At 40.4% G+C, this 25,461-nt stretch overlaps 1 protein-coding gene across 4 annotated transcripts in view; it reads left to right on the top strand.

The window, feature by feature from the left end:
• The first annotated feature begins 412 nt into the window (after positions 1-412).
• Positions 413-25,461, top strand: part of Vcan (versican) — a 97,688-nt gene continuing 72,639 nt past the window's right edge. For 3 of the 4 annotated variants that reach the window (XM_048331153.1, XM_048331155.1, XM_048331154.1), the window contains exons 1-5: positions 413-831; positions 11,761-11,836; positions 17,957-18,331; positions 20,533-20,707; positions 20,793-20,920. In XM_048331153.1, coding sequence (XP_048187110.1) covers positions 11,767-11,836; positions 17,957-18,331; positions 20,533-20,707; positions 20,793-20,920 — 748 coding nt within the window. In that variant the 5' untranslated portion in view covers positions 413-831; positions 11,761-11,766. The remainder of the gene's footprint in view (positions 832-11,760; positions 11,837-17,956; positions 18,332-20,532; positions 20,708-20,792; positions 20,921-25,461) is intronic. The other variant, XM_048331156.1, reaches the window with a different exon arrangement.

The raw sequence follows: 25,461 nt of genomic DNA on the forward strand, positions 1-25,461 counted from the left end.
GGGACCCTCAAGCTCTGTGCGCCCGTACACACGCGATAGCTAAGTTCTTTGCTGCTTTTCCTGAGTTTCATGTGCTCCTAAAGAACTACCCGTACTCAATTGTTTCGGGCTTGCCTTCCCCACCAGAGCCTGGGGCTCCTTCCCCCAATTCAGAAGTGGCAGCAAGGGGGCGGGGGAGTGGGGGTGGGGCAGGTGTGGGAAGGGGGTGGGGGGTGCACGCGAGCCCTGGGCGGTGGAATGGAGTGAATCGCTGAATGGGGAGCCTCGTTGTCCCCCCAAGCCGATTGGTACTTCTTGTCAGGAAGAAACTCTAAGAGGTGGGAGTGCCTGGGGAGGGGGGGGGCAGGCCGTCCCCACAGCGGGTTTTCCGCCCCTCCGCCCGCCGGCTTAGCCCAGCCTGGGCTCTGAGGAGTGGCTGGAGCTTGCCGAGCGCTTTCTGGAGCCTGTGAATGAACCCTCCTCCCCTCCCTCCTCCTCTCCCTCCTCCTTCTGCTCGCCCAGTCTCCTCCTCGGTGCTGACGGTACCGTGATATAATGATGATGGGTGTCACAACCCGCATTTGAACTTGCAGGCGAGTTGCCCCAATCCTTTCTGGGGAAGAGCTCAAGACGCGAGGGTGCAGCCGCCGCCAGCATTGGGTCCTAGGGACAGAAGCTGGGACCGGGATCGGCGAGCAGCCCGCATCCTCCAAGCCCCCAGCATCGTCCGCCACCCTCCGCCGCCCTTCCCCAAGCCACCGGGCTTCATATGTGACCCGCCCCGGCGACCCGGAGCCCATCGCCGCGCTGCAGGCCAGTCTGCCCTTCGGCTGCAATCAGCTGCCTTTCAAGGTAATCACGTTTCTTTTGTTTCCCCCTTTAAAAAATAAAGAAAAGAAAGAAAACTTATGGGAGGGGGGCGATCTTAGGAAAAGTGCATTGTAATTGGTAGGGAGGTTTAAGGAAGGCAAAGGGAACTGTAAGGAGAAGAAGTTAAGAAATTATGTGCACTTAACCCCCTCCACCCCCCAAAAGGCAGGTAACTTTCAGGGAGGCTTCAAGAGAGAGGAAGACTGATGAGGTTCCTTGGTGCTGAAAAAGATCCAGACAAAAGAAGTCCGGGTGGGGTGAAGGAAGGACACGGAGAAAGGAGAGAAGGAATTTGTAGGGAAACCCCGCAAACGTCGTGGCATCTTGAACTGGACCAGGGTTGGGGCTCTTGACACCTTGGCTTTTGTTGTTGCTAACCGGCTCCAAGGAAAAGTTTGAATGGGGACTCCCGTGACTTGGCTGTGGACTCGTCCCCCGAAGCCACCTTGGGGCTCAGGCTACCTGGCTTCCTGGCCCCTGCTGTGTGGTCGGTGCCTAGCGTTCCTGGAAAGCCTCTCCCGAGCAGCCCCTGACAGGGCAGCGGGCTGCACAGGGGACGTGATCCCCGCGATCTGCAGGCAGTATGGGACAAGGGTTAGCAATGGAACGGTGCGGGGTCCCGGGCTTGGGTTCTTTCACGACTTGAGGGGTTGTCACAGCCCTCTCCACGAGCCCCCCCAGTGTTCTTTTGTCCTGCGCGCGGTGCGCCGGGGGCCCGCAGGGAAGGAGCAGGGGATGGGGGTGGGGTCGCCGGAGCCCCGCGGAGGTCCCGGAGGCGCCTGGGCGGGAAAGCTGCCCTGAACCCTAAGAAATGGGCGACACTTTTTTTTAATCCTCACCTAGGATAAAAACGAAATGGGGGCTATCGCTCCCGTCTCAGCGAGCCAACCGGCGCCTAGGACGCTCTCCAGACAAAGGTGGCTCGGGAGACCCGAATTCGGGGTCCATGGTCCATCCTTGGCGCGTGCACACCAGCGCCCCGCGGTTCGCTCGCTTCTTCCTACCCGCTCCCAGTCCTGGGCTCTAGTTGAGCAACTTTCCTAGGCGGTCAGTGGCTGCGGAGAGCGGAGCGCGTGCGGGAAGTCCCGGGCACGCCCTCCGCGGGAGCGCCCCGCCGCCTTGCGGGGGCCCGCGGTGCTGCGGGCGGAAGGGGGTGCCGGGGTGCCCCGGCGGCGTGTCGGTGTCCCTGGGCGTGGAGCGGTCCGGGTGTTAGCGCGGAAAGCCGTGTCAGAGCCTCTCGGTTCCGGCGGCGCCCCGGCACGTCCCGCCCGTCGGGGGGAGACGGCGCGGGGCTAGGGGGCGGTCTCTGGGACTCCCGGAAAGCAGTGTGGGCGCAAAGTACGAAGTCTACCCGCGTCCCGCTTCCCATCTTTGTGTCCCCCCCCCCCCACCTCTGTCTCCATCTTCTCCACCCTCCTCCTCCTTCTCCACGGTCTCCGCTCCATCTGCGTCTGCGTCCCCTCCCCCACCGCTGACAAATGAATGGCGAGTGTGAAATCCCTGCCTTCCCGGCCCGGGGCGGCCGGCAAGCCGGGGAGGGGCGGCCGGGGCGGTGCGCCGCCCGAGCCGAGAACCCTGATGTCTAGGAATAGAGTTTTGCGGCGGGAGTGGGCTCCCCCTGATGGAGACATTCAGCACAAGAGAGAGAGAGAATAAAAAAGAGAGACCTTCCCACCCAAAGCAAAGGATTCCCTTCCACACTCCTGTTCCACGTTGCGAGTGCCGCTTGTCCCTCTTCAGTCCACGATTTCCACTGTCGGATCTGGGATTTGGAGGAGTGACAAAAGAAGGGGGGTGGGGAGAGCGGGGAGGTTTGTGTTTCCAAGTGCCTGGGTGGTACCTTTCCGGGAGTGGCCTGGCCCTCTGGGAGGACCCCACCCCACCACCTGGTATTTTCAGCTTTGGGCATCTTAGTTATGCCATGTGTGCGTGTATTAAGAAAGGTGATTTAAAACGGCCGCGCTCACAAACCTTTTCTAGGTCGATGCCATTGCAAAACAAAGGCTCCTAATCCAGCACTTAAAACTTTCTCAACTTCCGAGCACGCGTCGCTAGCGGGATCTGGGGAACAGGCTGACGCCTGGAGGCAGAGGAAAGGGAAGGACGGGCTGGGGAAAGCCGGGGGACAAAGGAGGGGAAGGAACGGGGGCGGGAGCGAGGTGGGCAGATGCATGCAGGTAGCGGGAAGCAGGACTCGTTCGGAGGTTTTTGTTCGGAATGCCGGGCGTCGCTTTCAGACCCGTTTTCGTGCTCAGCGTGAACCGGTGCGGGTGCCTCGGCGCGCTAGGAGGAAGGGTGGGAAGGGACCCGAGGCGCAGAGGCGGTCCAGCTCCTCCTACTGGAGCCGGACTGAAGGCCGTCCTGCCTCGCTCAGCCCTCGCTGGGAAACTGAGCCCAGCACTTCCCTCAGCGCCCGGGGAGTTCGCCAGCCGCCACGTGGGCCGGAGCTTCTACTCCAGGCCGTAGACGGGTGTGACTTCCAGGGCTCCGAGTCAGCTGCCCAGCTGCACGGGCGGTCAGCGCAGCCTGGGGCCAGGGGCGCCGCCGCCAGTGGGGCGGGGCCGGGCAGGGGCGGAGCCCAGGAGGGCGGGGCCCTGGCTGGGTCCCGAGTCCAGCGGCCGCCCACCCAGCGCTCCAGGCTCGCGGCGGCTGGAGCGCATCCAGCTCCCACCCAGACAGCGCTACACGCTCTTATTCAAAGGCTTTTTTTTTGTTGTTGTTTGATTGTGTTACTTTTTGGGAATGATAGAGGTAGAGGAAGCTCCAAGTAAACTTTCTTGGCGTAAAAATGAGACGAATTTGTCCTGTGCTCCATGTGTTAATTTAAACACACATTCAGGTCTGTCTGAAGACTATTTTTAGTTAGGTACAAGAACCATCACTTTGGGGAATGCCATCGAGGGTAGAATGGCAGGAGATGGCCTTTGGACCCAACTGATAGATTTCCTCGAGGGTAAGCATGCCAAGGTTGCTGCTGCTGCGACTTTGAGGCCCCTGATCAGGAGCCTTGGAGCTGGCAAGCTGGTGGGAGGGGCTCAGCGACCTGAAGGAAGATGTGACAGACTATAGTTGCTGTCCCCTAGAGGTGCATTTTATATTTTCCTGGTTCTGTTGTGGAGGAACGAAGTTTAAGTGCTTTTTGTCCCCCCCTGTCACTTTCAAATGTTGCTAACTGGCCCTCTTTCCTTTTCCTTTCTGTCTAAAAGCTGTGGCCTACATTGTGCTGAGTACGGTTAAGCATTGTACCAAAGTCATTGTGAAGTAGTCACATAAAGTAGTAAAATACCTTGTTATGAGCTTAATATGAAAAATAGAAAGGTAATAATTAGTTGTCTGAAAAAGACTCGATTCCCAGTTTCAGAACAGGGTATCAGGAAGATAGCCTCAGGCTGACTTTCCTGAGTTCTAAGTAAGACCAGGGACATTCTGTAATTGGATGTGCCTGTCTCTAGCGCAGCTGTACAGAGTTCCAATAGCTTTCAAAGCAATTGAGCAATGACTTCCTCCAGCAGGAAGTCCCAAGTTCTTAATCTTCTTGTGGGTGGTAAAGAGAAGGATGAGATCCACTTAGAATTGATGCAAGAGTTCAACGTTTTGTTTCTCTTGGTAGACAAAAACGTTACAGTTCTCCCTAAATCAGATGGAAAGGAATCCCCTTAGGTTGATGTATTTTTATATTAATGTAGGCTTCCTCTTTTTCTTTGGTCTTCAAAACCAGAGGGAAAAGCCTCTGATCTATTCCATCCAATCCTCTTATCATACGATGCCAACTTCTGTTTGGAAAGGAAAGAAAAACCTAACTCAAAGCTCATTTTGATTAATGAGAAAGGTTTATCTATTGTCCCATGCTTTCTTACTTAGCTTTGCTTAAACACTTTGTGGTTAATGATTGGTCAGTAAATGAACATCCAAATCTTTGAGAGCACAAAGATCAACTAACTCTGCCTCCTCCAAACAAAGAACTAAGCTCTCCTTTCTTGGGGTTTTTTAAACATGCTTGTTGAGTTTTTTCATAGACATCATTAGACACCATATTTAAAATGGGAAGTATCTCAGTGAAAGACTATAACTTTTCAAAACACTGAGTTATTTTAAGGCAATGAATGAATGACTATAGAGTAGGTTATATCTTTGTGACCCACATAGGGGAAATCATTTAAGACAGACATTTCTTGGAGATTATGTGCTCTAGTCTGAGAAAATAAATCTACTTTTGCATAGGTTTGTGCTGTACCAGAAAACAGAAAGCCTATACTATCCCTGATTTGGAAACAGAATGAAGACTTAGAGACAAATGTCTTGGCCAGCCTCCATATGAATTTATGAATTATGGCCAGTTCCTTCTTGTACTTAGACTTAGTAAATTACACACACACACACACACACACACCATGTATGTATAGAAAGATATATAGCTATGTATATATATCTATATAGAGATCTATGTCTGTATCTATTTGTCTTTAGATCTCTATATAGTCATCTGGGTAGATCTATCATCTACAAAATAGTACAAATGTAGATCTACATCTGTATTTATTTTTATGTTTATGTCTACAGATATCCTAATTCTTCCTGCTAGGAGTTTTAAGACATGTTTACATTTATAAAATGAAGTCAACTATTTTGCAATTAAAACAGATAATGCATAGGACATTGTAGTCATGTTACTATTCAATGGCTAATTAAGCTCCGTCTGATGTATGTTGGTACAGATACCAGACTTGGGATCAGAAGGTTTGCATTGAACTCTCTATCTGGGAAAACCAAGCTCAGACTGAACATCTGGAACTTCAGCATCATCGTTTATTATATGAATATGTAGCTATAAAGACTAAAAGAGTAAAAGCCTATGAGGCTTTTAAAAAGCTTTTAAAGGCTTAAAAAATGGAACACTTAAAAATAGTATGTTAACATATTATGTAATATATATTGATCTGGTTGTACAATTTTAATAACAGTCATATACAACACAAGCCTTATTTCCTACTATATGTAGTCTTTGAGGGATATATTTATTTTAGGAGTTATTTAATTGCATTCATCAGACAGAGTTCAGAAATAGACTCAAATAACATGGTCTTTCGGTGGAAAAGAATATATTGATCAGCTCAACAAAATAGTATCTCTTTCTTTTTCTGTCATGTTAAATAAAATTTAGGACAATTAAGATACATTTGTGAAATAAAATGATTAATTTTTTAATAACTTGAAAAATGACTTGGGGAAACTATGAGATTTTTAAAAGGAATCTAGGAGGAAAGAAACCTGTTTTGCGCAAAACATAAGCCCAGAACTCATACCAGAGAGCACTGTAAGTCAGACCAAATAGCAATTAGCACAACTGAAAAGCAAAAAATAACACATTTGAAAATATCTACAATGGATGCAAGACACAGAGCTAATATCATGATATACTATTAACATTTAGAAAGAATTTTTTTAAAAAACCATGCTTGTTTAAAATGGAAAACTGTTAGATATTAGCAGTATCACGAATAGATATAAATGTTTTATTTAATTATAGGTAAAATTAATGCAGCTTGGTTTATAATTAAGGAATTACTCTTTAAAATACCAATGGGATGCTGAACCCTTTTTTATCAATGAGAGCAGTAAAGAAGTTTTAAGACACATTTATGGGGCTGGGGATATGGCCTAGTGGCAAGAGTGCTTGCCTCGTATACATGAGGCCCTGGGTTCAATTCCCCAGCACCACATATACAGAAAACAGCCAGAAGCGGCGCTGTGGCTCAAGTGGCAAAGTGCTAGCCTTGAGCAAAAAGAAGCCAGGGGCAGTGCTCAGGCCCTGAGTCCAAGCCCCAGGACTGCCCTCCCCCCCCTCAAAAAAAAAAAAAGACACATTTATGGTGGCTACCATAACCTACAGTCTCATAAACTAATGTGGGAATTATAAGTTCATTTTTTTAAAGAAAATAATCAGGCAATCAATGTTTTTGATATTTCTTCATAAAGCTTAACAAAATCCACATATTCTTTCACCTAGCAATTCTGCTTCTCCACAATGTCAAATAGACAAATGTCCCCAAAAGATTTCCTCTGCATTATTTTTTGCCTCTCCTGGACACAGGGCCTGGGAGCTACCCCTGAGCACCTTTTACTCAAGGCTAGAGCTCTAGCACTTGAGCCACAGCACAACTTCCAACATTTTTCTTAGTAGTTTATTGGAGATAAGAGTCTTAAGGCCTTTCCTGCCTGAGCTAGCTTCACATGGAGACCTAACTAGCTAAGATTACAGGTGTGACCCACCAGAGTATAACACTACTTGGCAGTATTTTGCTTTTCAATACCCTAAAGGCTTAGCATAGATAGCATAGATAACTGGATAAATAATGAAAATCTTTGCAGCTGCTAGAAATAAGAGCATTTTCTTATTGGGAACATGCATTTTAAATAAGAAAAGTAAAAGACAAAACTGTATAAAAATACTGCACCGAATTATGTTAAAAAAAAAAAGTCTCTAGTCCCCAGCATTGTTAACCAAGGAGCGAGACTCAAGGATACTCTCTAGGGCTTTCTATAATGGTGAGAAGAGAAAGGTAATTCTCAGATGCACATGCAAACTAGCAGTGTATTACGTAATGAAAATACTGCATGAGAGCGAGAAAGAGAGAAAGACAGAGACAGAGATACAGAGTCAGAGAGAGACAGAGACAGAGAGATAGAGAGGAGAAAAGAACTCCGCAGGCAAAGAATAAAAGAAGCTAAGGGATAGCAATACTGGAAAACTTAGCTAAGCCCAAGCTCAAGAATCCAGTTGCAAGCTACTAACAGTTTCACACAGTACCATTACTACTGTCGAATAGACTCATGAAATTTTATGTCAAGGCATGAACTATTTCTTTGTATTACAGTGATTTTTCCCGTAGAAAACAACTAAGGAGTGACAAGCTATGATACTCAATGCCCATTGCATTGTCCTTGCAACTAAAATACCCTAGAAAGTTGGTTGTCTAGGGGTACTGTTAGAATAGTAGATGGAACCACGGTGCCTGAGTCCTTAGCTCACCCCTCCATGAGCTTGACTTCCCTAAGACTGAGGGAGAACGTTGCCTCTTTCTCTGAGGTAGCCTTTCCCTAGTGTGAACCTCCTCTCTGCAGACAGTTCTCAGGGACAGGAGACCTGCTGACCTCGTCTCTTGTGTTTCTCTAGCAACCAAACAGTTTCTACCAGCTGTTTCTTGATTGTTCAATGACTTTTTCCTTTCCTCATTGACTTTCCTGAAGTATGAGTTTAAATATAGGCACCCGCTCTCCTATCACCCTGGTCTTGCCAGGCACATAGGCCCATTATCACTTACAGACACTACACACAAGATAGACCCTGAAGAGCAGAGGAGTGGAAATGGGGTGGGAGTGGTGCTAAAAACAAAGAAAGAACCTTTCATAAGCTCAAATGTAGAAGAAAGACAGTCTCTGCACACTTAAACACAGACATAGCTTTTGGCTAAGTGGGGGCAGTGATATGACCTCCAGTACCCAGGCCAAAGGGGCACAGGTGACGTTTGATAACTGTTGATTTGCCAGTTGGAATATGTACCCAGGGTTGCTAGATCTTCTGATGTAGCAAGACAGAGAAATGGGACTTGGTGTGAACAGCACAATTTCTAAGTTGGAGTGACTTATCCAAACATACATGCAACTTACAATATTGTACTCAAAATCTGTCTAATCCCTTTAAAATATTTATTTATTTATATTTATTTATTTATTTTTTTGGCCAGTCCTGGGCCTTGGACTCAGGGCCTGAGCACCGTCCCTGGCTTCTTCCCGCTCAAGGCTAGCACTCCGCCACTTGAGCCACAGCTCCGCCTCTGGCTGTTTTCTGTATATGTGGTGCTGGGGAATCGAACCTAGGGCCTCGTGTATCTGAGGCAGGCACTCTTGCCACTAGGCTATATCCCCAGCCCCTAAAATATTTATTTTAATATACTGGCTTCCTTCCCTCCTTTAGTTTTAGGGCCAATGATGTGTTATGCTTGTGTAGATGAAGGAAACTTTCCCATCCATTTAAAATATTAAAGACATCTTTATATGGATAAAATGTGACTTAAAGTGCATTTTTGATTATCTATCTTGAGTAAGCAATTGAGATACAGAAGGCCCATTGCTGGGACAGGCTCACATCTCCTCCTCTGGTCTTGCTTATTATGAGATTTGATATCCTGGATTCTGACAGGTATCAGACATTATTATTAAGTCATAATAAATATTTCAACTATACCCATTCAAATGTATTTCCCCTATTGAATAGCCCTACATACTCCACATACATATTTCCACTATTGATTAACCCTACATCCTGTCATTCCGGAGGGGCTATTCATACTTGCAAGTGAGTTTCTGAATAAAGAATAGAAGCACCAGTGATATATTTGCTTCTTAACATTTGTTAAGGGACTTTTCTGAACCTGGGACTGCATAAATATAGGAACTACTAGACTTAATAAGATATATTTCTACCCTTCAGAAGTCTAAAATTCTACAGAAGAGATAAGGCACACCTAAAAATAGTTATCCAAAGTATACCATAGTAAGTTATAGGTAAATTTATAAAATCAAAGTTGTCTTCTGGTTTTATAGCGGTTTATTCAGATAGCCAAGGTTGCATTATCCTTAATAGAATTTTATGATACAAACTAAACTGTGAAGTTTTTTCTTTTTCTTTTTTTGACAGTCCTGGGCCTTAAACTCAGGGCCTGTGTACTGTCCTTGGCTTCTTTTTTGCTCAAGGCTAACACTCTACCACTTGAGCCACAGCTCCACCTGTGGCTTTTTCTATATATGTGGTGCCGAGGATTCGAACCCAGGGCTTCATGTATAGGAGGTGAGTACTCTTGCCTCTAGGCAATATTCCCAGCCTTAACTGTGAAGTTTTTATCTTCAGTTTTTGGAAAATACTGTAAAGTAATTGATATGTAGGTAAAATAAACTCGTAAAATGTACCTGTTTGCTGTGGTATCTTATAAGATATTCAGAACTTAAAAACATACTTCTTAATTAGTATTTGTCAATATCTGTTAGCGTATCACAATCATTTACTACCAAAAAACAGATTCAGTTTTCAGGGTGCATTAAACATTTCACAATATATCCTTGCCATTGTGAATTACCAATTGATCTATAGAAAACATCAGTATATCATGTTGAAACAAATATGCCTCAGGACATATACAGAATCATAATACTTTAAAATTTTGTTTTAAAGAGTTTCTAATACTTATTTTAAGCCATATGAAGTAAAGCCAAAGTGCACAATAGCATTAATGAAAAATAATAACTATTATAAATTATGAAATTGAACTTGAGGACAAATTATGCTTGGATTCTTCAAACATTTACTTCTTTTTAATTCAGCTTTCCTAGATAATATAGAACTTAGTTTCTTTTTGTTTTTGTTGTTGTGTTTGCCAGTTCTGGGGCTTGAACTCAGGGCCTGAGCACTGCCCCTGGCTTCTTTTTTGCTCAAGGTTAGCACTCTACCCCTGGAGGCACAGTACCACTTTTGGCTTTTTTCATGTATGTGGCGCTGAGGACTGGAGCCCAGGGCTTCATGCATGCGAGGTAAGCACTCTCCTGCTAGGTCACATTCCTAGCCCCAAACCTAGGTGTTTTTGAAAAGACAAAAGAGAACCAAATCAAACTTCTGTTAGTGAAGATGTCTTCCTTTGTAAATAACAAAAAGGTCCAATATTATTCACACAGTAAAATCAGCTTTCTAGTCCAGTGACAAAAGTTTGAAAAATTCAATTTAGAAAGAGAAAGGTTGATTTGGGCAGAGTACTGGACGTTTCAGTCCATACGTGCTTGTACTTCTTGTGGCAAGGGAATATCTTTTATTTCTGGAGCAATGTAGTGGAGGAAGCTCCTCATGTGAAGGAGCCCAGTAACAAAAGAGAAGGGAGAGACCAACATCCCATAATCTACTTTAATGGTATTTCCCCAAGGATCTAAGACCTCCCACTAGGCTCTATCTCTTAAATCTTCCTCTGCTTTCCAGTAGTGCCAAGCTCCAAGCTGAGGATCAATCTTTCAGACATGGCCATTCAAGGACCATTTAAATCCAAATTATAGCAGTCCCCGAAACTTTTTTTCTTTGTGATTATAAATTCTAGAAATTCAAACAAGAAGGGATCATTCTGGGGCCTAGATTGTTAAATATTTTTCCTAAAGTCACACAAAATAATGGTAAAGCCCAGGATAGGATTTCTTGATTTTTTTTCAGTGCAGAATATTTTCTTTCTTTGTTTACTCTTGAGACCTTAGAACTGTTGGAAGTGTTTGGAAATCCTGACAAGTAATGGTCACTTTTGTAATTAATAGCTTCTCATTACATTTATTTTGTTTGTTCAGCCAGCTAGAAACTCACCCGAGTCTGTGTTTTAAAAAGCCCGCTGAAGTCTTTATTTTGTTTTGATGTCACCAATGGGTTTCTTCTCACTTCAAGTCTTACTTTCAGCATCTCTATTGCTTCTTCTTGTTCATCTTTGCCATCTTCTCTGGCTCTATTCTTGACCAGCGTACTGTTTCTAAATAGATTCTGTGGTCACTTCTCCCTCTGTGTGCCAGCTCCTAACCCTTAGTTTCTTGGGCTGTGGTCTCTATTGTTCTTCCCAGTTGTGGCTGTTACACATATCTATCTATAGGGCTATATGGTCTCAAATTGAGTTATGAAATTATTTTGGTAACTTTTGCCTTGAGTAAGACTCAAAGTAATAATTAGTGTTGAGATAACTTCTCCTCTTACAAGTCTCTTCTTGTTTTTACAACCTAAGAGGAGCTATTTCTTTTACCACACACAATGTACAAGTTCCATGTGATTTATCGCCTGCCACCAGCCTTAATGCTCGTGTCTTACTTTGCTTTTTTTTTTTTTTGGTCTTCTTCTAGGACAAGATGTTGATAAATATAAAAAGCATCTTATGGATGTACTCAACCTTAATAGTAACCCATGCACTACAAAAAGGTAAGTGTGGTAACAATTACTTTATTGCTAGCAGAAATTAAAATTTTATTCTGGGGGATAGAATGATGACAGTATTAAAACACCAGAACAAAGAATTGTCTTCTTGTTGTTGTTTTCTTTTCTTCCTTTTTTTATTGTAAAGATGGTAAGAATTGTTTTCTTAATTCTGCTGAATGTTTAAAAATTTTTGTTAAGATAATGTTAATACAAGCAATAGATTGAAATAAAACAGAAAAAAATAAGCTGAGGGTTAATGTGGCAAGTAGTCTTTCAATAATTTCCCACATTATTATTATTAGTAGTAGTATTTTATTACTTTTTTCAGTTATGGGGTTTGACCTCAGGGCCTAGGTACTATTCTTGAGCTCTTTTGTTCAAGGCTAGCACTGTACCACTTTGAGCCACAGACCTACCTCCAATTTTCTGGTGGTTAATTGGAGATAAGAGTCTCATGGACTTTCCTGCCAAGGATGGCTTTGAACCACGATCCTGAGACCTCAGTCTCCTCAGCAGTTAGGATTACAGGCATGAGCCCTAGTGTGCAGCTACTATTGTTTTCTGATAGCGTCTCACAATATAACCCAAACTTATTCTCCCATCTCAGATTCCTGAATGCTGGGGTTGTAGTTGTGAAGCATTACATTTGGCTGCTATATTTACTTTGAACTGCACATGAAGTTCATAGATAGTATTGGCATGTGGCTAAAATTTTCATTTTTTTCAATATTAGTTCTCAAAGATTTTTACTATGCCAAAATGTTTTTTTGTTATTTTTTTTTTGTTGTTGTTAATGGGATTTGAGCTCTGGGCCTCATACTTGTTATGTGAACATTCTACTATTTGATATATCACCTCCTCATCTGCAGTCACTTTTGCTTTAGTTATTTCTCAAATAAGAAATCACATTTATTTCTAGACTGGCCTGGACCATAGTCTTTTTGCATTCATGCTTCCGTGTAACTAAAATGACAGATATGTACCATCATGGACAGCTTTTTGGCTGAATTAGGTGCTGTGAATCTTTTCTCCCACTTTTGGCTTCAAACTGTGATCCTCCTCTGTCCACTTTCCAAGCGTGAGCCCCTGCTCCTGACTGAAAGAAAGACAAAACACTCAGGAGACTAGAATTTGAAAAGAATCAAGATTAAAAGAAGGTTGACAGCAAACGTTTGTACCCACCAGCCTCTGTCTTCTTTGGTCATAGAGCAAGACAAGTACACATGTACTGTTTTCCTTACCTTTAAATTGTATGGCCATTTAGTATGGTTCTATGATTCCAAGTCCGCTTTTAGTTTATGCAGAGACAGGCAAAGCATTTGAAGAAATAGACTTCAGATTTGCTGATCTGCTTCTGTCTTGTTTCTTTCCAGATGCTGCTGTTATTTTTCCTTCTCATTCACTTCATACTTGAGATAGTTTGAAATAATTTTCATTTGTATTGATTTATATTCCCTAGTTTTTTTTCCACATGATATTTCTCTTCCTTGGTACTCCACTTATTCTTGACAGTTCGACTTTAATTCATTCAAGAGTCTCACAATTTAAATGTGATATCTATCCATCCTTTCTTCCATTCACCTGTGATCGCCATATATACTCACTAACTACTATTTCACAGTCATTTCCTGAGTGCTTTCTTTGCATCACCTGTTACTTTAGGTCTTCAGGGACATACTGGTGGATAAATTGTACATTGTACAAGCTTTTGTTTTATTGAATCCTTACATGAGATGCAGAATAAATGAGTAAAATCTAGGTATTTTCTGATGAATGAAAATAAAAGAGCAACATCATAGAGACTGGCTGTTTTGTGCTTGTGTGTGTGTGGGGGGGGGTGGTTTGGTAAGGCCTCTTTGAGAAAGTAACATTTATGTAGGAGAATGATGTAGAGTAGTCAGCCAGCCAAGAGATGGCAAGACAACAGAACGGTTATATATTTGTAGACTAGTGAGCAAGTAGAAGGTAGGAGATGTGGACAGAGAGATAAGAAGAGGGCAGCCCATCCAAATAACTATACTCAACATTGGATAGGCTAGAAGAAGCTAAATGGAAGTTCTTTTAAGTATTTTCCTTTTACTCAGTCTCTAGTTCATGTATTTATGATCTAATCTTTTTACTGTTATTGTAAAGGAGATGTTCAGAGTTGTTACAGTTACATAAGTTAGGTAATGAGTATATGTCTTTTTCTTTTTTACAATACCACCTCTTCCCTCACTCCTAGTTTTTCCTTCCTGTCCTCATTAACAAGTTGTATAGTTCATTTTCAACATCGTGTCTACTGAATACCATTTCTTCATTTGTTCACCATTTATCCCTTTGACCCTATTGTTTAATTGTAACTACTTGAAAAACATTTATTATGTATTATAAAGAGGAAACTAAGGTACTAAGAGAAGTGTTTTGCTCAAAATTCTACATGCAAGAAGTAACAAAGTGAGGGAGGAACCAGGCAGTCCTTTGGAGTGTGACCCCTTCATTATTATGTAGCACACCCCATCTATTGGGGCAGTGTAGGTTATAGAAATTGTTAGATTGCCAAGTACAGTAGAAAACACTGGAAAGATTCAGCCCAAGAAGGGCAGGAGCTAATAAGTGGTTTTCAGATTCATTTAGTTAATCCTGTGAATATTTGATTATGTAAGAGTAAATGTTGCACCATTGAGAAGGCCATGGTGTCAGTCTGTGCTTGTGTAGCTTCCTTGTGTAGCTAGGTAGCTTGTGTCAGGTAGTGGCCACAGAGATGGAGAACTCTGAATTGAATGTGTGGAGGCAGAGGACTCACACCCACTAGTGCACTGCATGGGTGTGGTAAGGGAATAAGAGGATTCAAGAGTAAGTTGACTACTAAGATATTCACTTTCTTGCCTTTTCCAATCTTCCATTATTTTTTCTAGCCAATAGGAAAAAAAGGCTCTGCCCATGTTTCCATTTTTCCCCATGCTGTTATAACTATTAGAGTACATTCCACTTCTGTGACAAGTTATTTTCTTCCTTTTCTCCTAATTAGCAGGCCAGCTGGGAAAGGGCTGCCATTCCTATTATAAGAGAGGGCTTGACAGGCTTCCAGCACTTAAACATTTTATGTGTTGACTGATTGGTTGAATGAATGCCTCAATGAATGACCCAGGTAGCTATCAAAGTCTAGCATCTACCAGCAGTTAATAGTCCCAAGAATTGGTCTTCTTTAATGTTTTCAGGAAGTGAAAGTGAAATGCTCAGACAGGAAAGGACAATAACTGCCTATGAAGAGAATAAAGAGAGTGGGTTTAGAAAGGGATCTATTTGGAAAGGGGAGTTGGTTTGGGTGCCCAGTAATAGAAGAGGAATTAGAGAAAATAGTGAGCAAACAATCCTACAGTTAGGTTTGCATTTTTCCACTAAAGGATTCCACACAATGAAATACAGCAAAACATCATGTAGTTTATTTGAATGACTGTAATGACCAACAATGTTGGGTAATTTCTACATATCAGACTTTGTCTTTGTCCATGGTCACTGTTAAGATGTATAATTAATTTAGGGTTAATCTGGAGAGAATTTAAGTACTTGTGAAAAGAAAAGTGGAAAACTTTAAAGACAGGAGTAGAATATTTTATGAGCAGGAAATTTTAAGGCTCAGAGAAGGAAGTATAACAGTATTCTACTGTTGAATTGACATTAGTATGAACCATTGTCTGACATCCCTTATATCTCAAGAGTTCAAAGAGTAATTGAAAAACACTTTGTCCACTGGTCAATTGGCTTTATTTTAACACACAAAAAGGTTATTCAAGAAATACTACCCATCAGATTACATGCTGTCATAACCTTTGATTACTTACTTAGTTTTTCACTTGAATATTTTATTTTTATTAGCATATGTTAATTACACAAAGAAACAGGTTTTACTTTGCGATCCTCACACATGTGAAAAGTACTATGATCATATTCACTATTCTATTCTATTATTCTTCATTCTCATCACAGCTTTCCCCTCTGTCATCTCCCTAGTAATTCCTTTTTAACTTTCAGGAACTTGCTCTTATTTTTCTATATGTTTCTCTAATAGTTAAAAAAAAGTATTACAGTTATGGGCTAATGAATTAACTAGGTAATGATATTTATCAAGAAAGTCATAAATTCCCATATTCTCAATCAAATATTTATTTGGCCAGCCTCTCGTTCTCCCCTCCCCTTCTTGCTTTGCTCCTACCCCTCTGTATATACAGATGGAATTTGCATCATCCTTACTGTGCAGAATCTAGGGACAGAATGAGGAGTAATTGATCATTCATTACTTGGAACTTTCTCCCTTACTGTACTCATTTAGACCACAAAGCATCTGGTAGAACACTGAACTTTTTTGTTAGGATACATTTTTATTACTCGCCTTTTCAGAGTTTCAGTCAAGTTCCTGTAGGTAGCAGCTTAAAAAAAAAACACAAAAAAACAAACAAACCATTCATGATCTATATACATCATAGTCTCAAGTACTAAATTTATTTCTTAAACTATTTAGATTTAGTTAACTGAGTTCTTATGCTTCAATGATTTAAGAGTCAAGATTTAATGCACAAAGTGCATGACTACATAGCTTTTTGTTAATCTTATTTTAATGATTGGATGCTACAGGAACATATGTCAGATCAAATCATTAAAGTTTACATATCTTAAATATCCAAACAATAGATAATCATTAGAAAATAGTTATTATTAGTGACTATATAGGCATTAAACGGTGTTTTGCATTTCAGAAATGTCCTATTGGATGGATTAGACTTTATTTCATGTCTTCCCCTTCAAACTGAGCTTTAGAGAGTTTATTTTCTAAGCCAAGAAAGTCATTAAAAATCGAATTATCCTCGCTGATATTGTAAGTAGGAGTAATATGAGTAACTAGCACAGAGTCATTTTGGTAAAGGGAGAGTAGGGGGGGATGGGTGTGAATGTTGAAAGAAGTAATATTAATCACGATATATAGTATGAATAAACTGCTTTGTTAAATGGTAACTCTTGTCTGACTCCTTGATGCTAATAATTTTTGGAAAAAAAGGAAAAAAAGAAAAAGAAATTACTGTGGCTAAAGGCATGGTTCACAGGACACAACACCTGCCTGGAACCTGAGTTTAAACCTCAGAAATGAAAAAAATTAATAAATAAAAAGAAAACCAAACAAAGCCCCCCAAACCAAAACAAAATGAAAACAGTAACAGAAAATAAATGTACTTCACTTCCTCTGGAAGCTTTAACTTGTTGGTCATCTTTGTATGAAGTGGGCATTGTTTGTACATTAACAACAATTCAATTTTCTATTGTGATCAACACATTTTCTAGCGTGTTTTGAAGGTAGAGTCGGACTGGGGAGAGGGAAATGATTAAGAGTAAATGGACATTTCCTTTTGTATGCAGTGGTATTACGTTACAGTCAGTGAATTCTTTGCCATGAACAGTTTAAGAGTTTAAACAGAAAATAAGTATTTTTTTTAGAGTAAAGTGAACAGAAGCAGGCTTCCCCGCCCCTCCCCCCCCCCAGGATATAATGAGAGGTAATGTTTCATTGCAAAGTGATTGCAGCTGGATTTGCCATTCTAATGAAGCCTTTGGTTGAATGGGGCCCAAAGAAGGTCCTTCAAATCCCAGACTCCTTCATTTCTATGAAGTACTCTTTGAAAAGAAAATTCTCACTTCCTTTGTACAATGTTATGTTCATTTCCTCAAAGGTAATGTGGCAGTTATCTCTGACTTGTAAATAGCAACTTTCACATTTCAACTACTTTCTCTATCACTGGTCTAGTCTATTTAGCCCTGCACTATTGATTCTAGTCTGCTCCTCCTTCCATCCTTGCTTGCTTGCTCTTGCTAATGTCTTATTTTATTACTTTAAAAAAATATTACACACTGAGGGATAAATGAATGTGAACTCCATATTTCAATATAAAAATGAGCACTATTAGTCTCAATCTTTGCTTGAAAACTACTGAAATTGTGTGCTACTCTTTGTGTGCAAAATGGTTCAAATTATTTTGCACGTTAAAGATGTAATTAAACCACCGCAAGTGTTTCCTATCTGATCAATTATTTAACAGACTCAGATTAGGTTTTCTAGGAGTGTTCACTCTATCGTTTTTTTCTTTCTTTTAGTCAAAGTGGAAAAAAGTCCACCTGTTAAAGGCTTTCTCGCGGGAAAAGTCAGTCTACCTTGCCATTTTTCAACCATGCCTACCTTAGCACCCAGCTCTAACACCAGCGAATCTCTCAGAATCAAGTGGTCTAAGATCGAAGTGGACAAAAGTGGAAGCGATTTAAAGGAGACTACGGTTCTTGTGGCCCAACATGGAAATATCAAGGTCGGTCAAGACTACAAAGGGAGAGTGTCAGTGCCTACACACCCAGAGGCCGTGGGCGACGCCTCCCTCACCGTGGTTAAACTGCGTGCCAGTGACGCAGGCGTCTATCGGTGTGACGTCATGTATGGGATTGAAGACACCCAGGACACGGTGTCACTTGCTGTAGATGGTAAGATTTTTCCGAGTTCGTAAGAAAGTGATCAGCATAACACCTGGTTCGGAAGAGTGAAGGGCTACTCAGGAATGATTGTTACTGGGAGAAACACAATCATTAACTCAATAGTCTGTGTTTGTTACCAGAACTGAGCTGTTCCATTTTAGAGGCCAAGGCAGAGGACCTTGCCTGCAATCATCTCATTGGTTCCAGTAGTATAGTGGACTGGAAATAATGAATACCTCAAAACATGATACATGGTTTAATAATTTTTGCTTCAGTGTTGAACTCCATCAACGATTACTTTTCAAGACCATCAGGGCTAATTGACATTGTATAATTTTTACAGATGTGGGTACATTTTCATGTGCATATATACAACACATACACATAAAACAGTATTCCTTTTTTTCTCACTTTCTAAAACTTTTTATTAATTGTTTGTTTGTTTTGTGTTGCTTGGAATCAAACCCAGGGAATGAGGCTACTAGGCAAGTGTTCTATCATTGAATTACCTCCTGAGTGCTCTTTATGTGATTATTAAAATTTTAGAGTTTATTTTCACTAATTTTAAATTATAAGTTATATTGAATACATAAGTTCCTCAATAAATACCCTGATATATATCACAGAGTCTTGAAGAGGATAAGACTCAATAAACACTTGAATTAGATCAAAACAACCAAAAAAGTGAAAAAGAATTAAAGGTTAACATACCAATTGTTAATCACTAACTTTTGCAGTAAGACATTTTACTTTTATTCTTTTCTTAGTGGGGCTTTATGTGTCACTTGAGTTTAAGGTGGGAGACCAAGCAAAGAAAAATTACTTTAATTGGGCACACACAAAATGTCACAGCTCTTAGAAGCAGAATGTTTTGGCAAGTCATTAAGCAAAGTATAATATACAGACACGATTAAACTGATTTTCTTCCAAACCTCCCTTTTACTATAAAATATTTATCTTTTAGAGATACATAAAAGGTTTTTTTTTCTTAATTCAAACTCTGTATTGTTTAGGAAATATTTGGAATTTCAGACACAACAAACTAACATACAACAAACTAACCTGTGGATCATCTTGGAACCTACAAATTTTAGTTTGCATTTCTACAAATAGGACTTTATGATGTATCCACTGAATGTCCTAAGATAGTCTAACCTTTTCATCATTTAATCAGTCAAATGTATTTCTTTAATGTATTTCTTTGAAATCTCAAAGAAGTTTGCTTGTACAATTTTTCATCATTAAAGAATGAGCAATGGAATTGTTTCTTGCTCCTCTGGAACAATGAAAATCCTTTTCTTAATCTCCTTAGCCCCATGAGGTCTGCAAATTATTCCAACAATTGCAGATACTTACACAAATTGATCTTCCCTGCCATCAAGAGCGGCCCTTTGTCCCCTCCTGACTGTTGATCTTCAGTATATCTGAAAGATTTTTAATTACTGAAAGGATTATTTGAAACCCTGATCAAGAAAAATTTACAACCACTCAAGTTCTATCTTAAGTTTTATAAGATCAATAAAACTACTTAGAGTTACCAGATAGCAGCAGATATACTTTCTGACAATTTTAGAGAAGTACTAGAAAGGTACAAATTGGCATTTACTAATAGTTTGAGTAATGAAAGATCAGAATCTAGAAAAAAAAAGTCAGAGACTACTTGCTGCATGTGCTGGTCCCTTTGTCATCATAGGATGCTTCGTTATGATATGAGATTGCTAGTATTTCCTGCCATTTCTTCATTCACATACCTGTTTTGGAACTGAGAGATGGATACATGGGAGATGTAATATGAGAGCCAGAAGGTACCTTCCTGCTAACCACAGGAAAATTAGTAGGCATCAAAGAGGAGTAGAAAAATAAAACAAAAGAAAGCAAAACAAAATCCTTGGAAATCACAATTCATTCCAATTAACAACAAAAATAGTCTTAAGTGACTTAATATCACTTAATTTTATTACTAGGAACCACCTAGATCTCTTTCTTAAACATGTTAGCAATGTTCATGGCTAGGAAATTTGCTAATGGACCAGGCAGGGTAGGACAATTAGATAAATGATATTTTTGAACAAAGCTTTTTATGTCAAAGGATAAAGGAAGATGATAGTATAATTACTGTTACCAATTAAATGAGTGCTTTACTCCCATGAGAAATCTGCACAGTAATGTGAGAGATTTGGAACTGTCTGAAAATGCTATTGTCTTTGCAGGGGTTGTGTTTCACTACAGGGCTGCAACCAGTAGGTATACTCTAAATTTTGAGGCTGCAAAGAAGGCTTGCTTGGACATTGGAGCAGTCATAGCATCTCCGGACCAGCTGTTTGCTGCCTATGAAGATGGATTTGAGCAATGTGATGCAGGTTGGCTGTCGGATCAAACTGTTAGGTGAGAGATTTGGAGGTGCAGGGCTTCAACCCATTCATCGCTGTGGAAAGAAAACATAACACTTACAAGTCTTCATTCTCTCCAGATATCCCATCCGGGCTCCTCGAGAAGGCTGCTATGGAGACATGATGGGAAAGGAAGGAGTCAGGACTTACGGATTCCGTTCTCCTCAGGAAACCTATGATGTGTATTGTTATGTGGACCATCTAGATGGTAAGATGTTTAAGCTTCTGTACAAATTCTCTTACTGGTGTCAATTGCACAAAGTATTTCACTGTGATCATTCCATACATTCCTATATTGTGCTTTGATCAAATTTACCCCCTTCATTACTCTTTCTTGGTTCCCCTCCTCCTTTGCTTTAATTGTTGCTAGTGGATTTCATTATGCCGTGCTCACACTCGATAAACTGCTATTTTCAAACATATATGTATATATGTATACATAAAGAGAGAATTTTCCTCATATTCTACTCCATTATTGTGTCCTTTCTCCCTCCTGCTCGCACTGATTCTTCTGTAGTTCTATTCATAGTGAGAAAATGGAGAAAAGACTAGAAGCACACTTCAGTAGAGCAAGTCCTCATGCTTGTTTGAACTCTACACAGTAGCTCCTTATTTAAGTGACTACAATTTTGTGGTAAAATTATTTTAAGTTATAGTGGAAAAGGATTCTGTAGGTTAGAAATGACTTCCCCTATAGCAGTTTTCTTACAGTCCTGTTGCTCTTTGATTGCTTCCAATATACTTTTGGTACATTCAAAATAGAAGATGGCAAGGTGGTACCTATTCTAGTGAGAACTTCACCTAACACCTTGTGATGAAAAATCCCCATGACCCTAGGTATTGATATACTCCCCACAGCTCAACCATAAACTCAGAACTGCTCCAGAAATAGGTGGGTCTCATGTTTCTCCACGGATCTATTTTTACACTCTGATATTCAGAGCAATCATTCATTCCTTCTAGCAATGAGTACAGTTAAGAAGACAGTGATATATACTCATTAGAGATGTAGACCACTCTTGACATATAGCCTTCCTTTAAGGTGCTTAAAGTGTCATTGACTTGGGATGGGTCAGTTTTCCTCTTCCTGACTTGGAGGTTCTGAAAACAAGTTCAACAGTGTTGATATTATCCAAAAGGCACTATGCAGTGTTTTATTAAGGCACACGGAGAGCTGGACACCAGTGGCTCACACCTGTAATCCTAGCTGCTCAGGACACTGAGATCTGACTATCATGAATCAAAGGCAGCCCAGGCAGGAAAATCCATGCGACTTTTATCTCCAATAAATTAAAAAACAAACAACAAAACAAAACCTGGAAGGGGCACTGTGGCTCAAGTGGTAGAGTGCTAGCCTTGAGAAAAAGAAGCTCTGGGACAGTGCCAAAGTCCTGAGTTCTAGGGCTGGCAAATAAAAAACAACAACAACGTAAAAAATAAATAAATCAAGATACATGGAATGGAAGTTTCTATGCCTTTTGAAATGAATTCTTATGTGTCACAGCAGGTATTTTAAAAGCTTAGATATATGAATAATAACATTAAATGGAACTATGCTTTTAATTTTGATTGGGTCCACATAAAGAATAATCTCATATTTTTAAGCATAAAATGAGAAGATTGGATAATGTAATGTCTTGATGCCATAAAAGTCAAACTGCCTTTCTATTTTGACTGTTGGTGACGTTTGCTTTAAGATGTGATTGGGCTATGCTGGGCCCACATGACATCTCCTAGTGGGAATTTCAAGATTAGCTGTGTTCTTAAAAATGGAAGGAAATGGGAAGACTTGGAAAAAATTATACTAAGTGAAGTGAGCCAGACCCAAAGAAACATGGACTCTGTGGTCTCCCTCATAGGGAATAATTAGCACAGGTTTAGGCTAGTCACAGCAGAGGATCACAAGAGCCTAATAGCTATGCCCTTATGAATGTATAAGATGATGCTAAGTGAAATGAACTCCATGATATGGAAACGAGTGTTATAATCTGTTGTAATCACTTTCAACATGCCATGTGTAACCATAGCTTTTTGTTGTTATTGTTCCTCTTGTATCCCCTGCATGTGGTTGTCCCTGTGCTATCACTGTATCTCATCTGATTACCTGGATACTGTATATACTGGTATTAGAACTAGGGAAGGGAAAGGGAATATCAAAATCGAGAGACAAAGGATAAAAAGACAAATGACTCCAAAAGCAATACTTACAAAACCATTTGGTGTAAGTTAACTGAACAACTAATGGGGGAGAGAGGGAAAGGGAGGGGGGAGGCGGGAAATGAGGGAGGAGGTAATAAATCGTACAAGAAATGTACCCACTGACTTATGCATAAAACTGTAACCCCTCTGTACATCACTTTGACAATAAATAAGTAATTATTCAGAAAAAAGGTACAAGAACTTATAATAGTATATTAGACATAATTTAGTTATAACGCACTGTTAAGAAATTAGTGAAATTAGGATCCTCAAATAAGAACATGACAGTTAAAAATCCATAAAACAATCCTTATTTGAAAGTTTAATTGAGGTTTCCCATCAAGTAGATTTGAAGAAGTGAAATGGTTTTGAAATAGAGTTAAAATGATTAAACAGTTTAGAAAACTGGAAATACAATTGAGACTACAGATGTTCCTTGATTAGCAATAAAGCATATCTCCTCCAAATACCTTTGCAAATTGAAAATGTGTTTAATATGCCTAACCTGCCAAACATCATATCTTAGCAACACAGTAACTTGTGGAGTACTGGCCCTTTACTCTACTCTTGCGATCCCTATTCTGACTGGAGTCTGTGGCTTGATGCCAATATCTATATTTGAGAAGAGTATAAATGCACGTTGCTGGCAGTAGAAAAAAGTAAAATCTGAAGTATAATTTCTACTCAAGTGTGTTGCTTTAGCATGCAACAGCATCAAGTCTGGTCCTTGTAAATCAAGCTATATGATTTGGGGACCATCAATATTTAGGAATAGCAATGGCAATGTTGAGAGAAAATCCTATGGCAGCTAATTCCCCCATGTTTAAAAGTGGTAATGAGCCCAGTTGAGTCCTAGCTCTGCCAGTTCCTACTTGAGAGGTTGTGAACAAAACTGATATCTCAAGGCTCAATTTATTCTTCAGTGAAATGTGAACAATAGGAATATTTGCTTTTTACTTGCTGTATAAAGATTGAATGAGATAATGTATAAAGCTTTTATCACAGTGCCAAGTAAGTACTTAATAAGTAATAGGTATTATTAAAGTTTATGGGTGTCGAGGGGTTCTTTATTTCCACTGAATTTATAAGAAGGATGGAAAATTGCAATCTTTGAATTCGGTTGAATATAAGATTTTTTTGTGACAATGAATATTGTTAAAAGTTAAAAGAATTGCGAGAAGCAGTAAATTTATTTCCGTAGAAATTTCTTAAAATAGAATTGATCTCAGTGTTAGCAGTTATGAAAATCTATGTGCAGCATAGTACTTGAAAGGACACAGCAGTCAACTAGAAATGGGACGGACACTTTATGAAGCAGGGCTCATTTTGGACATGACAACGAATGCTGGAACCTTTGTATTATTATAATAACCATGGCAAATAAGAGTCTCTGTAATGTATTTCCTAAGATATTCAGAAATATGTGTCCTAAAGTTAAAAAAATCAGTTCTCTTTAATGAAATTAAGAGATTGATTTTTAATGAAATGACAATATTACTTATTTGGTTTTCTTATATCAAATGTGTGTAAGACATAGTTTCTTTTCTGTGGATATTTTATTCTCACAGGAGCAGATGAAAGTAAAGTGCTTTCCTTCATTGCTGAGCCATTTAGTTCTTTTTTTTCTTCTTCAAATTTTTATTATCAAACTGATGTACAGAGAGGTTACAGTTTCATACGTTAGGCGTTGTATACATTTCTTGTACTGTTTGTTACCTCCTCCCTCATTCCCCCTTTCCCGCCATGAGGTGTTCAGTTCATTTACACCAAACAGTTTTGGAAGTATTGCTTTTATAGTTGTTTGTCTCTTTATCTTTTGTCTCTCAATTTTGAGATTCCCTTTCACTTCCCTAGTTCTAATACCAGTATAGACGGTTTCAATATACTCAGATAAGATTACAGAGATAGTGTAGATACAACCATAGGAAGGTGATACAAGAACATCATCAATAGTAGAAGCTACAGATACACTTAGCACGTTGAAAGTAGTTACAACTGTGATATAACAATCGTTTCCATAACATGGAGTTCATTTCACTTAGCATCGTATAGATATTGGGCTCTTGTGATCCTCAGCCATTGAGTTCTTTGCAAATAAGTCAGTAATTCCAGTGTGTGCCCAGACTTGATAAATGATGAAGATCTGTATCCTATCTTTTCATGTCCTGCATTATTTGCTTCCCAAGTTTTCATTGCTTCAATTCCATTCCATTCCATTCAATTCCATTGCTTCAAAACCTTCTTTTTTTTTTTTTTTTTGGCCAGTCCTGGGCCTTGGACTCAGGGCCTGAGCACTGTCCCTGGCTTCTTCCCGCTCAAGGCTAGCACTCTGCCACTTGAGCCACAGCGCCGCTTCTGGCCGTTTTCTGTATATGTGGTGCTGGGGAATCGAACCTAGGGCCTCGTGTATCCGAGGCAGGCACTCTTGCCACTAGGCTATATCCCCAGCCCTCAAAACCTTCTTAGGTTGTTTATTTTGTCTTTTATCTCTGTTTCTGATTCTTACAAATAGGGTCTATGCTTTTTAAAAAAATATTAGCTTTAAGTAGT

This window comes from Perognathus longimembris, chromosome 22, assembly GCF_023159225.1.
Source record: "Perognathus longimembris pacificus isolate PPM17 chromosome 22, ASM2315922v1, whole genome shotgun sequence".
Classification (NCBI taxonomy): domain Eukaryota; kingdom Metazoa; phylum Chordata; class Mammalia; order Rodentia; family Heteromyidae; genus Perognathus; species Perognathus longimembris.